The 13306-nt window shown below is 36.4% G+C and overlaps 1 protein-coding gene across 1 annotated transcript in view; it reads right to left on the bottom strand.

Annotated features, from left to right (window-relative positions):
- Positions 1–13306, bottom strand: part of KIDINS220 (kinase D-interacting substrate, 220kDa) — a 129154-nt gene that overhangs the window by 19136 nt on the left and 96712 nt on the right. Inside the window, exons 20-22 of the mRNA XM_012639944.1 lie at positions 5225–5403; positions 3544–3770; positions 1370–1483 (exon numbers count right to left, since the gene is read on the bottom strand). Coding sequence (XP_012495398.1) covers positions 1370–1483; positions 3544–3770; positions 5225–5403 — 520 coding nt within the window. The remainder of the gene's footprint in view (positions 1–1369; positions 1484–3543; positions 3771–5224; positions 5404–13306) is intronic.

Here is a 13306-nt window from a genome sequence, read left to right as displayed (position 1 = left end):
TTTTTTTTTGGTAGAGACGGGGTCTCGCTCTAGCTCAGGCTGGTCTTGAACTCCTGAGCTCAAACAATCCTCCCACCTCGGCCTCCCAGAGTGCTAGGATTACAGGCGTGAGCCACTGCGCCCGGCCTTCACAATGTCTTCTTGAAGTTTCAAGGGTGATGTTGGATATTTTAAAAAATATTCTACACATATAATACCAATTACAGGCTTAACAGAAACAGTCAAAGGTGAAACCAGACCCCAATACTACGGAACAAATACCACCAATTGAACACTCCTGATGGCTGCTGGAAAAAGCCCTTCCTTATTGGAGAATAAAAAAGACCCCATTCCATGTCATTGAAAAAAGGGAAAAGTGGGAGGAAATAAAGGGTAGAGTTAAACATCAGCTTTTAATTAATTCATGAACTATAATTGTTAGCACTCAGCTACTGTACACTAGCTGCCCACCACACCACAAAGGCCGAGTTAGTGAGCTGCTGTCATCACAAGTAAGACAGTCGTTACTGCTGCACAAGCAACGAGACACTCGCAGTCCACACCACAAGACTGCTCTATTACCCTTGAGGAGTCTGTGGGTGAAGAAAGCCCCTCGGCAGCATCCTCCTTGATAACCTCCTAACAACACAGAATGGGAGAGTGTGGGTGCAAAGGTGGAGGGATGAGCCAAACCACGGAGACACATGAACATGATGTCAAAATAATAACATACAACACTCAAACACTTTATGTGACTAGAGTTTCCCTTCGTAACATTTTACAGTTTAAATAGCAGTATAAGTTCTATAGCTTTTTGCCCTCTAATGTATAAAAATACATTAATAGGGAGTTTCTTTTGTAAATTATTAGTTAAACTAGGTTTAGCATCAGGAACCCCTAATATGTGGGGCACAAATATCTTTTGTTTTGGATTAATTAGATTCAATACTACATTTGAAGAATTTCCCTTATCCTGTTTAATTTCTGCCATTAGACTGAAATGTTCTTCTTTCAATATATTTTTTATTTCTTATACCATGGTGCTGACATATATATACAGATACCATATATGTATGTCTTTAAAAAAGATATTAGAAATTAGGAAATACAAAGGTTTAGTTTGAAAAGTTTTGGTAATAAACATTATATTACAAGCCAGAAATCTCTGGTTGTAAACAAGTCAACATTTATTTACTGAGACTGCTAGTCATTTTCCTTCCATAGATATTTGCCAGAAATGAAAACAAAATACATTTTATGTTATTAACAGCTTATGTTTCTTAAAACTATTTATAAAATAAGTTGCATTATTTTAGGAAATAACCAAACTTCTAATGCTATCTATGTTTATTATTAGATTAATATTTTAGTTACCCTTTTATATACTTACTAGGCCATTGCTCTGATCTCTGGGCAAATTCGTTTTTACTGATGGACGTGAGATGAGATGGTGGGAACCGCCAGGGCAATACCTTGGCGTGTAAAGGTATGGGGCAAAGAATGGCTATGGAAAAACACGTAACAAAAAAGGGGATAAACAATTACAGAAATCAAAGTGTAATGAGATTTATCAAATGAAACTAACCAATAATACATAACTCTAAAATTTTTAATGCAAGTGACAAAACAAAAGAAAAAAAAACCTCTCTCATATTCTGTAAGATAGCAAACCCAAACTTAAAACGTATTATTTACATTTTTATATTGTTCATTTAATATGAGGTTTTTTTAAAAAAACAAAAGCAACTAAAATTTTCACCTTACAATTTGAAACAATAATTTCTCTTTACATTTAATATGTTTACAAGCTTACCGTGTGTCAAGCTCTAAGTGATTATGAATATTAACTCACAATCTCTTTAAAAGAAGAGATTCTTTACAATTAAATTCCTGACAAAAAGTATTAGCTTAAATAAGACCAAAAAAAGGTCCGGATTATATGAGAACACCCCAGCACAGATTGCAAGAACAGTGTTACTCCAAGTTCCTGGAGTTTACCTCTAATCTCCACCCTAGAGTTTATGCCCTAAATAAGCAAGTGGAATTTTTAAAAAACAAGTGGGGAATCCACTGTTTACAGGAGATTTATAACTACAGCATGCACTTGTGAGCAGCTTCATATCAGCAGGAGGCATCAGATTATATGGGCAAAAATAAAGACTGCACTTCATTAGGTTTCATTATACTGAGGTACACATTTTAGACTCCTACCAGTTTAGAAGAATGATCCTGCTTTTAACTTTAAGACTAAAAACTCAAATAACTACAGAAAAAGTAACTAGAACTAAAAACAAGAGAAAATTTTAAATGTTTTAAAAATAGTAAAATACTACTGAAGCATTATCACATTATTGCTATTCATGAAATTATTGAACGTAACATCTATCTCAGCCTAGATTGGCCTGGTAATCTTTTTTTTTTCTTCAAATAAACTTCTTCGTTTCAAAACTTCCACTGGCATTAATTGAGCCATCAGATTTTAAGACTGGTAAATAAAAACTTGCATTTCACTCTGCCTATCACAGAGTTAAATTTTGTAAGGATGGAATATATTATAAAATGCCATTGTTCTACGTTTGTCTCCTTGTCTCAACAGAAACATGGAATAACTTTCCTAGGCCTCTATGAGCAGTGTTCCTAATTACTTACATGGCCAACATTTTTCAAAAACTGAAAATTTAATTTAAATTCTGGAATTCCTTCTTTGCCACATTTAGCTCATATGAAATTTATTTAGGCAGGCAGTTGCCTTCCATGAATACTAGCCCCTAAATTCTCTTGAATTAGACTAAAGAGAGAGACAAAAAAATAAGGAGCTGCAATGGATCTCGCAGTACAGTTCTAGAAAGCGTAATACCATGGTTCATGCATGCCCCATTTTCCTCTAGGAAACATTAGCGTCTAAGATCATTAAAGTAAGAACAGATAGGTTGGCCTTACTACACTTGACAGGGTGTACCACTAATAATTAATTGGGGTTTCATCTAGAAAACTGTCTTATTCATATTAAGTAAACAATTACACATGACTGAAGATAACTTGAAATAAAACTCTAAAAATGGGCTATGGTGCTTATTTGGCAATAATATCTGAGCCCTACAAGTAGTATTTCTCCATTATTACCTCACACTTAAAAGACATAAAATGTATTAAGTACAGGTTTACTGAACCACTGTAGGAATTTAAGTTTGTCATTGTTTCAAATGCCACTATAAATTATTATACAAGATATAACAAATGGAACATTTGTTTATAAACAGAGAAACAGATTTCTCCGAAGCACAGGAATAGTCAATGCTGACCCTGTGTTCATTTTCTAATTAAGAAAATAAATTAAAGCAAAAAGCATCTCTAATATTCAGACTCTCTTGAGAGCTAAAACACATTAAAATTCAACATTCTTTTCATTTTTAAAAAATCATATATTTTACATTTGAACCTTACATTTTTCCTATTTTAAAGCCAAAGTACAGTTTCAAAACAATAATGGAATCCACAGGTAGAAAACTTGTGTGACTTTTCTGGAACAAATTCTCAAAAGCAAAGCTGCCTCGACCTCCTTACCCTGTTGTAGAAGGGATGCTGAGGGCCCGTCATGCCGCTGTAGTAGCTGCTGTGAGGCTGTGGCGACACCACCCCACCTGTGAAGGGCCCGTTGAAGGACGTGGAGGAAGAACACACGGATGGGGGCTGGCTGTACCCTGATGGCGCCCTGGGAGGAGCTTCATGCAGAGGGAGCGGGGGGTACGCAAGTCCTCCTATGCCAATCTGCTCTCTCGCAGCACGAACATCTGCAAGATTCCATCAAACCCGGACGCAAAAGAAAACAGGACATTAGGGATAAGTCCAATTATCACATCCTTCTTTAGCTACTAGACAGAGACATGATTTTATCACTCTTGCCAGGGATTCCAACTGGATTAAAGAAGACAAGAAGGCCGGGCGCGGTGGCTCACGCCTGTAATCCTAGCACTCTCCCGAGGCGGGCGGATTGTTTGAGCTCAGGAGTTCGAGACCAGCCTGAGCAAGAGCGAGACCCTGTCTCTACTAAAAATAGAAAGAAATTAATTGGACAGCTAAAAATATACAGAAAAAATTAGCCAGGCATGGTGGCACATGCCTGTAGTCCCAGCTACTCGGGAGGCTGAGGCAGGAGGATCGCTTGAGCCCAGGAGTTTGAGGTTGCTGAGAGCTAGGCTGATGCCATGGCACTCACTCTAGCCTGGGCAACAAAGTGAGACTCTGTCTCCAAAAAAAAAAAAAAAAAAAAAAAAAAGAAGACAGGAAATCTGAGTATTCCACAGAACTTTTAGTGAGAAAAGCCCAAGTACTTTGCATAAAAGTCACCAACATTTGGATTCTTCTCTTCAGTTATCAGAACTATTCATTTTTCTATGACTTTTAAAGGATTTGTTTACTTGTGATATTCTACAAGTCTTATGATTCATAAAGTGTTACCAACTACCAACAATTCACACTTGTCTAATGTTAATACATACAATGCTAGCTCAGGGTACTGGGTTTAGAAACTATGAGACTCATCCAGTTCTGCACAACAATGGATTCCATAGCCACGAAATGCACCTTTGACATCAGCCTTATAAACAGGCACCTAAAAAGGAATGTAGTAGTTTAAGGCAATCTCTTCACAATTCCTGGAACACTTAAAAGTGGGTCAGAGGAGCCCTATTATACAAAAGACAGTGTTTCAATAAAGGTTCTGTATGTGTGTGCATGTCCTTATAGTGGTATCTCAAGAACTTAATCCAAAACCAACATCTTAAAGTCATGACTATATGTTAAAAGGAATCTGATTCCAAAGTTCCAAAGTAAAGATTTGGTTGGGCTGGGGGAGCGAATTATAATACAGTAAGTTTAACAGATAACATTTTATTAATATTCCAAAAAGGATATCAAGACTCCTAATCTTAGCTGGACATGGCACACGCCTATAGTCCCAGCTACTTAGGAGGTTAAGGCAGGAGGATCGCTTAAGCTCAGGAGTTCGAGAATGCAGTGAGCTGTAACTGCACCACTAGACTCCAGCCTGAGCAACAGAGCAAGATCTAGCTCCAAAAAAGACGCCTAATCTTTAATATCATCAATTCTCCTGTAGAGAGCTTGGTTCAATACTTCCTGTTTTTTTTCATGGAGCAGGAGAAACTTACATAGCTAACTTAGAAATAGGATAATTTTTGAGGACTTTAGTTAAAGAAGAAAAATTAAATTTACTACTAATACTCACCTGCAATAATTTCCCGTAATTTGGGATCTAGGTTTACAGTGCATGGCAAAAAGATTTTTACATCTCGAGCCACAAGAACTGGGGTCCTTGAAGACAAAAATACTTCAAAATTTCTTATATCTCCATCGATTTCAAGCAGTGGCTCAACATCTTTAGTTGTTGGAATATTCTTTGATATTCTTCAAACAAGAAATAAATGAAAAAGGTCATTAACGTCACTATTAGAAAGCCAAATTCTGCATGTAACTTAAAATTAGTTACTTACATAACAACACATTACACATCTTGCTCTTATCTAAAAAAAAGAAAATGAAAAAAAGAAACCCCCCAGAGTGGTACGGTTACAAAAAAAGGTAACAATGAGTGAGGTCAGAGTTATACTACCCTTAGCCAATGGCATGATATGGGCCGGGGAAACACAGGAAGGAAAGCAGCATCTACAGCAGGTGTGTCACTGACAGGTGGGGACTCAATGAGTTATCACTTCACATGAGGACAGTGGGCTGATCAAATAGCCTGTTCAAAGTCACAAAGCTAGGAAAGAGAATGTGACTGGTTCTGAAATCCATGTTTTTTTAGTAGAATACCATGATTCTTCACTTTGCAAAGAAAAGAAGAAATAAACAAGCACTTTAAATTATATAAACTAGAAAAAAAGTTAGCACAGATTTTTCCTTTTTTAAAAAAGCATATATATGCAAGTATATATGTAAGACAGAAATACAGAAAAAAACACATACTTTTACCAATCAGACACAATAACTGCTAATGTATCAGTCAGCCTTTTATCATGCAGGATTTTTTACATAGTTGAGTTCAAACAATATGTAAACTATTTTGTATCAATATGTACAAATTATTTTGTTTGTAAATGCAAAAACAAGTAATATTCATTAAAAATATTTATTAAACACCACTGTGTTGAACTATATGAAACTGCAATTTTTGTAGGTTAAAAACAGTCACACCAACATCATTCTTCACAGATGTAGAAAAATTAATTTTATGCTTTGTATGGAACCAGAGAAGACCCCGCATAGCAAAAACAATTCTAGGCAATAAAAACAAAATGGGAGGTATCAACTTACCAGACTTCAAACTTTATTATAAGGCTGTAGTAACCAAAACAGCTTGGTACTGGCACAAAAATAGAGCCATTGACCAGTGGAACAGAACTGAGAATCCAGATATAAAACCATCCTCATATAGCCACCTAATCTTTGACAAAGCAGACAAAAACATACACTGGGGAAAAGAATCCTTATTCAATAAATGGTGCTGGGAAAACTGGATAGCCACATGTAGAAGACTGAACCAGGATCCACACCTTTCACCTCTCACAAAAATCAACTCACGCTGGGTAACAGATTTAAACCTAAGGAGTGAAACTATTAGAATTCTAGAGGAAGATGTTGGAAATACTCTTCTAGACATTGGCCTAGGCAAAAAATTTATGAAGAAGACCCCAAAGGCAATCACAGCAACAACCAAAATAAATAAATGGGACCTGATCAAATTAAAAAGCTTCTGCACAGCAAAAGAAACTGTCACAAGAGCAAACAACCTACAGAATGGGAGAAAATTTTTGCAAGCTACAAATCCGATAAAGGGCTGATAACCAGAATCTACTTAGAACTCGGGAAAATCAACAAGAAAAAATCAAACGACCCTATCAATAAGTGGGCAAAGGACATGAACAGAAACTTTTCAAAAGAAGACAGAATAACGGCCAAAAAACATGAAAAAATGCTCAACATCTCTAATCATCAGGGAAATGCAAATTAAAACCACAATGAGATATCACTTATCTCCAGTGAGACTGGCCTTTATCAAAAAGTCCCAAAACAATAAATGTTGGCGTGGATGCGGAAAGATAGGAACACTCATGCACTGTTGGTGGGACTGCAAACTAGTGCAACCTCTGTGGAAAGCAATATGGAGATACCTTAAAGAGACACAAATAGAGGTACCATTCGATCCAGCAATCCCATTACTGGGCATCTACCCAAAAGAGCAAATGATACTGTATAAGAAAGACACCTGCACCCGAATGTTTATAGCAGCACAATTCACAATTGCAAAGATGTGGAAACAATCTAGGTGTCCATCAATACATGAGTGGATTAATAAAATGTGGTATATGTATACCATGGAGTACTATTCAGCTTTAAGAAACAATGGTGATATGGCACCTCTTGTATACTCCTCGATAGAGCTGGAACACATTTTACTAAGTGAGGTATCCCAAGAATGGAAAGGAAAGCACCACATGTACTCACAATCAAATTGGTATTAACTGATCAACACATAAGTGCACGTATAAGAATAACATCTATTGGATGTTGGGCAGGAGGGAGAGAGAGGGGGGAGTAAGGAGGAGGGGACGAGTATATGCATACACAAAGAGTGCAATGCGCACCACCCGAAGAATGGACATATTTGAAACTCGGACTCGGGGGGGAGGGGGGGACAAGGGCAACATACGTAACCTAAACATCTGTACCCTCATAATATGCTGAAATAAAAAAATAAAAAATAGAAATAAAGGGGGAAAAAAAAACAGTCATACACTGACAATTCTGTATGGTTCAACCTACTTTGCCAGGCAATGTGCTGACCTGAGGCAGGGAGCAAGAATGCATCACAGAGATATAAAAGGATGGAAAATACGAAAGAGAAATTAAATGACAAGGAAGTAGATGAGAAAACTAGAAACCACCCAAATGTCCACTAACAGATGGAATAATAAATAAGCAGTGGTCTATAATGCAATGGAACGTTACTCAGCAATAAAAAGGAATGAACTACTGAGACACACAACATGACTCAATCTCATAATCAATTATGTTGAGTAAAAGAATCCAGCCAATAAAAAGCACACAGTTGTATGTTTTTATTTCTATAAAACTAAAAATGTAAACCAATCTAAAGTAACAAAGCAGATGAAGGTTTCCTGTGAAGTCAGGAATGTGGTGGAGGATGGAGACAGGGAGGGATTACAAAGGAACAGGCAGGAAATTTTGGAAGTGATGGAAACTCTCCTAACTGTACTGATGATTTTGTGAGGATACCCATACATCAAACTTGTGAAATTGTATAATTTAAATATGGCAGTTTACTGTTTATCAATTATACCTCAAAGAGCTGTTTACAAATCACTGGAGATATCTTCAAAACACTCACTTCCCAATTAATCAAGAATATCAACTGTTAGATTGTACTGAGTACAGTTTCAGAGGAGCAGTAAGATCTTCACACCCTTCAAAAAGTAAAATGGGAATCTTAACTCCAATATTAGTAACAGTTATATTATTTCTTTGAGACTAGCACTTTACTGCTCAGACTCAATACTTGGCTGGTAGCCAAATATTAAAAGTCATTTAAGAGAAAATCCAGAGAACAAAATTAGCAAAGGAGAACAGAACAGGGTGTTGGTAAGAAAAAAAGGATAGCAATTTTACCTTAATGAATTTCAGAAAGTCCCTTTTACAAACTCACACACACACAAAACAAGAAAGAGAAAAGTCTTCTGAAATGGGATTACTTTTCATAAATTAAAATGGCATTCAACTTGATTATTAAATATATTTAAAATGAAATCATTTTCAGAAGTAGCCAAAATATCAGAACTTACACAGTTAAAAAGGTAGTTCATCTATTTTAGGAGTTTACCACAAAATTCCAGGAAGAAGGGATAGAAAGATTTAGATAAAAACACACAGCTGACAAGTCACATGAAACAAATTAACTGAATTTTAATGCCAGCTCTGCTTAAGCTTGAATGCGAGCAGTGTTCTCAGTACGATGAACAATGCTGCTGTTCACAAGCCGACAGGCTACTGCTGGTTTCCAGATTGAAGTCTCTATTCTAACCTTTTGAGCTCAATACATTAAACTCTTCTGCTGAAAGAGATATTTATGTAAATGATAATCTTTTGGCAGCGGGCCATCAAAATCATATGTGCCTTTATTTTTCAGATATTTTTCCAAAGATTAGCATTTAAAGAATTTAAGTAACTTCACTTTTCAATTAAGAGTGAATTTAAATTTCCAGCATTATGAATCATGTGAATTACAGTTGCCGGCAGTTAAATGGCCACAGAAAGGATTATAAAGCCTCAGGCATCAATGAGCTCCTAGTAAACCTAAATGCAATTTCTGTCTATGCTACCAATCTAGCAGTACTTGTTAATGCAACATCAACGTAAGTTAAAAGCATTCTGATTATAAATGACAGTGGTTTATAGAAAGTCCATATTAATTCCTTGGCAGAAATTACATAAGCTATTCATATCACTTCCATTCAAAATGAGATTTTAAATTACATAAAAAAGATTTCTGTTTTAAATCAAAGTATAAACAGGTTCTTAGTGCATATTTATAAAGGCATTATTTATCATACTTTATCTGAAAGTAGTTGCCTAATAATGTCATTATTTAATAGGAGATTAAAAATTAAGATAAATTTTATTTAAAAATTTAAACAGGGGAAACTCTTAAAGGAATGAAAATTTTATTACCTTGAAATAATTTCAAGTAGACTCAAATACTTTCTACCAGTGAATGACCAGTTATTAAATACACTCTATGCACAGAACACTGGAGCTTCTGCGAGACAGATGGAACACACAAACAAAAACAGCCACTCAGCACTGTAGCCAAACGGTCAGAAACAACAGATAAAACAAAATCCATTTTTATTCCCACTACTATCCATGGAAAAACAATCAAAAACCCTAGACATCTCAGGAGCTAGCTACACTCTCCCCTTCCATCTTCACCCAGTTAATTCCTACCCATCCTTTGTACTCAGAGTAACTTCCCCGGGGACCAGCTCGAGTTCCTCCATTACAAGCCCACATAGCACACACACTTTCTTGCATACCACATGTAACAACTGAAATTCCATATTCATTAGTGGAATGATTTTCTTAATGTCTGTCTTCCCCTCTAGACTGTAAAGTCCATTAAAACTGAACAAGTTTGGCTTTGTTCACCATTGTATCTCACACAAACGTCACAATGCTGTTGTTCAATAAATACTTGTAGAGTGAATAAACCACATACAAAAAATGTGTTCTTTCTAAAGAATTCTATTCTTTTAAAATAAAGTAACTTTCACTTTATTATCTTTTCCGACATTGACAAAACCTTGTGCTTGGGAAAAAATAGGTTGATCTATTTGGAGTTAATGTTTGTACATGGTGTGAGGTAGGGTCTAACTTCATTCTTTTGCATGTGGAGATCTAGTTATCCCAGCACCATCTGTTGAAGTGACTGTTCTTTCCCCAAATAAGTGGACCTGGCACTTTTGTCAAAACTCAACTGGTCATAGAACATATGGGTTTATTTCTGGACTCTCAATTCTATTCCATTGGTCTACATGTCTATCCTTATGCCAGTGCCACCCTGTTTTGATTACTGCAGCTTTGCAATAAATTTTGAAATTGAGAAGTGTGAGTCCTCCAACTTTGCTCTTTTCCAAGACTGTTTTGATTATTTGAGGTACTTTGCAATTTCATATGAATTTGAGAATCAGCTGTTTCTCCGAAAAAAAACAAAAAAGATGATTGGAATTTTGACAGGTATTGTATTGAATCTGTAGATCACTTTGGGTAGTACTGATATCCTAATATTCAGTCTTCCAATCCATGAGCACAGAATGTCTTCCCATTCATTTAGCTCATCTTTAATTTCTTTTGCAATGGTTTTTAGTTTTCAGTGTACAAGTCTTCAACTTCCTTGGTTAAATTTATTCCTAGGTATTTTATTCTTTTAGAAGCTATTGTAAATAGAACTGCTTTCTTAATTTCCTTTCAGATTGGTCATCGAAGGTGCATGGAAACACAACTGATTTTTATGTGTTGATTTGTACCCTGCAAACTTTGTTGATTTGTTTACTAGCTCTAGTAGCTTTTTTGTGGGTTCTTTGGGATTTTTTATATACAGGATTATGTCATCATTGATTAGAGATAATGCATTTCCTTCCCAATGTGGGTCCTTTTATTTCTTTTTATTGTCCAATTGCGCTGGCTAGAAGTTCTAGTACAATGTTGAATAGCAGTGGTGAAAGTGGGTGTCTTAGCTCAGGCTGCTATTACAGAGTGCCACAGACTGGGTGGCTTAAACAGCAGACATTTATATCTTGAAGTTCCGGAGGCTGGAAGTCAGAGATCAGGGTGCCAGATAGTTGGGTTCTGGTGAGGCCCTTCTTGACCTGTTGTGTCCTCATATCAAGGCAACAACAGAGAGGGGGGGGAAGTTCTCTGGTCTCTTCTTAGAAGGGCACAATCCCATCATGAGGGCCCCACCCTCATGACCTCATCTAAACCTAATTACCTCCCAAAGGCCCCAACTCCAAACATCACCACATGGGGGTTTGAGCTTCAACATGTAAATTTTGGTGGACCCAAACATTCAGTCCATAGCAGGGGGCATCTTTACCTTATTCCTGCCTTTGGGGGGAAAGATTTCAGTCTCACCATTGAGTATGACGTTAGCTGTGGGTTTTTCATAAATGCCCTTTATCATGCTGAGGAAGTCCCGTTCTATTTCTAGTTTTCTGAGTGTTTTTATCATGAAAGTATATTAGATGTTGTCAAATGCCTTTTTCTGCATCAACTGAATATTATCTTGTAATCCTTTTTATTTATGCAAGATTCATAGTATTAATAGCTCCATGTTCTGCTTATTTGCAAATGTCACTAAAATGGCTTTTCCTTCAACATGGCAACAAACTCCGATTTGGAAATGCCATTTCGGTCTCAGTCATAACTGTCTACGACATAAACCTGTGTTTGAATAATAACATCTCCCGTATGACCCTGTCCTTCTAATTCTCAGACTTAGAATTTTGTATGGTTTTTGTATGTTTCTGTCTCAACATTAAATCCAATGGTAGGAATATTGGTAACGACTTCTCCAACCTGTAATCCATACAAAATTGTGGGTTTTTTTCCTGTCCCATCTAATCCCCAAATTAAAATCCTCATTTCCTGGGTTCCAAACAGATTGGGAAAAATACTTGAAAAAAATTCACCACGATCAAGCACTGTTTACCCTCACCAATCCTCAGAGGCAGACCCTAGCCTGGCAGCAACTCCTATTCAAGCCACCTCCACTCACCTTGGTCCCCAGCTCCGGCTCCAAGCCTGGACTTCCACATTGGACTAGTCAACTTGTTGGTCTTCTCAAATAAACAAATTCTAGTCTCATTGCTTCTATTATTATTCTATTCTCTATTTTATTTCTTTCCACTCTAACCTTTATTATTTCCTTTCTCCTGCTAGCTTTGAGTTTAATTTGCTCTTCTTTTCTAGTTATTTAGGTGTAAAGTTAGTCTATTACAACTGAAGATATAGCTATAAAATTCCCTCTGAGAACTGCCTTTGCTGTATCCCATAAGTTTTAATCCTTCCTAAGACGATTTGCAGTAGTTTGATAACTATTCCATGAGTCACCTTTCATATCATGTTGGAAAGAACATTAGCCTATGGGGTCAGAAAACAGTCGCTTTCTTTGCCACAGCTAAAGTAATAAAAGTAATAAAAGCTGAAACTGTCCACATATATAAGACTGCGTTGAGTGCACAACTTTCAATGGAGAAAAGAACTTGTTGGAAGAGAAAATAAAGAGGCATCTATGTGCACACAGTGGTCAGATTCTCAAGATGACAATGTGAACAGTGCCAGGTGTTTCCACTAATACTTTCCAAAGCCTGCAAAGGTATGTTTACATTTTTACAGGCAATCTATGCAGTAAATAAGCTAGGAAACAACACAGCACTTCTATATTCTGCACGCCAAATATATCACCATGACAAACCTTCAAGTGTGTTCTGATTTTAAAAAAGACACTTGCAAATATTTAATGTATTTGACTTATGTGTTTAAGGATGGTCTATTTAGGGTTAAATAATGTACATCATGGAAACACTTGTCTAAGTTGCCACGGAAACCACTGACAGAGCTAAACAATGTTATTTTTTTACTTGCTGGAAGAGCATACTCTACATTTTAAAAAAATTATTTCCCATTGAGGGTGTGCATTTCCAAGATGATCTATTTAGTCAAAACATTAGGG

Source organism: Propithecus coquereli, unplaced genomic scaffold, assembly GCF_000956105.1.
Source record: "Propithecus coquereli isolate 6110/MARCELLA unplaced genomic scaffold, Pcoq_1.0 Scaffold145, whole genome shotgun sequence".
Classification (NCBI taxonomy): Eukaryota; Metazoa; Chordata; class Mammalia; order Primates; family Indriidae; genus Propithecus; species Propithecus coquereli.
The sequence above is the reverse complement of the archived record's forward strand: the minus strand, read 5'-3'. Positions and strand labels throughout refer to the sequence as shown.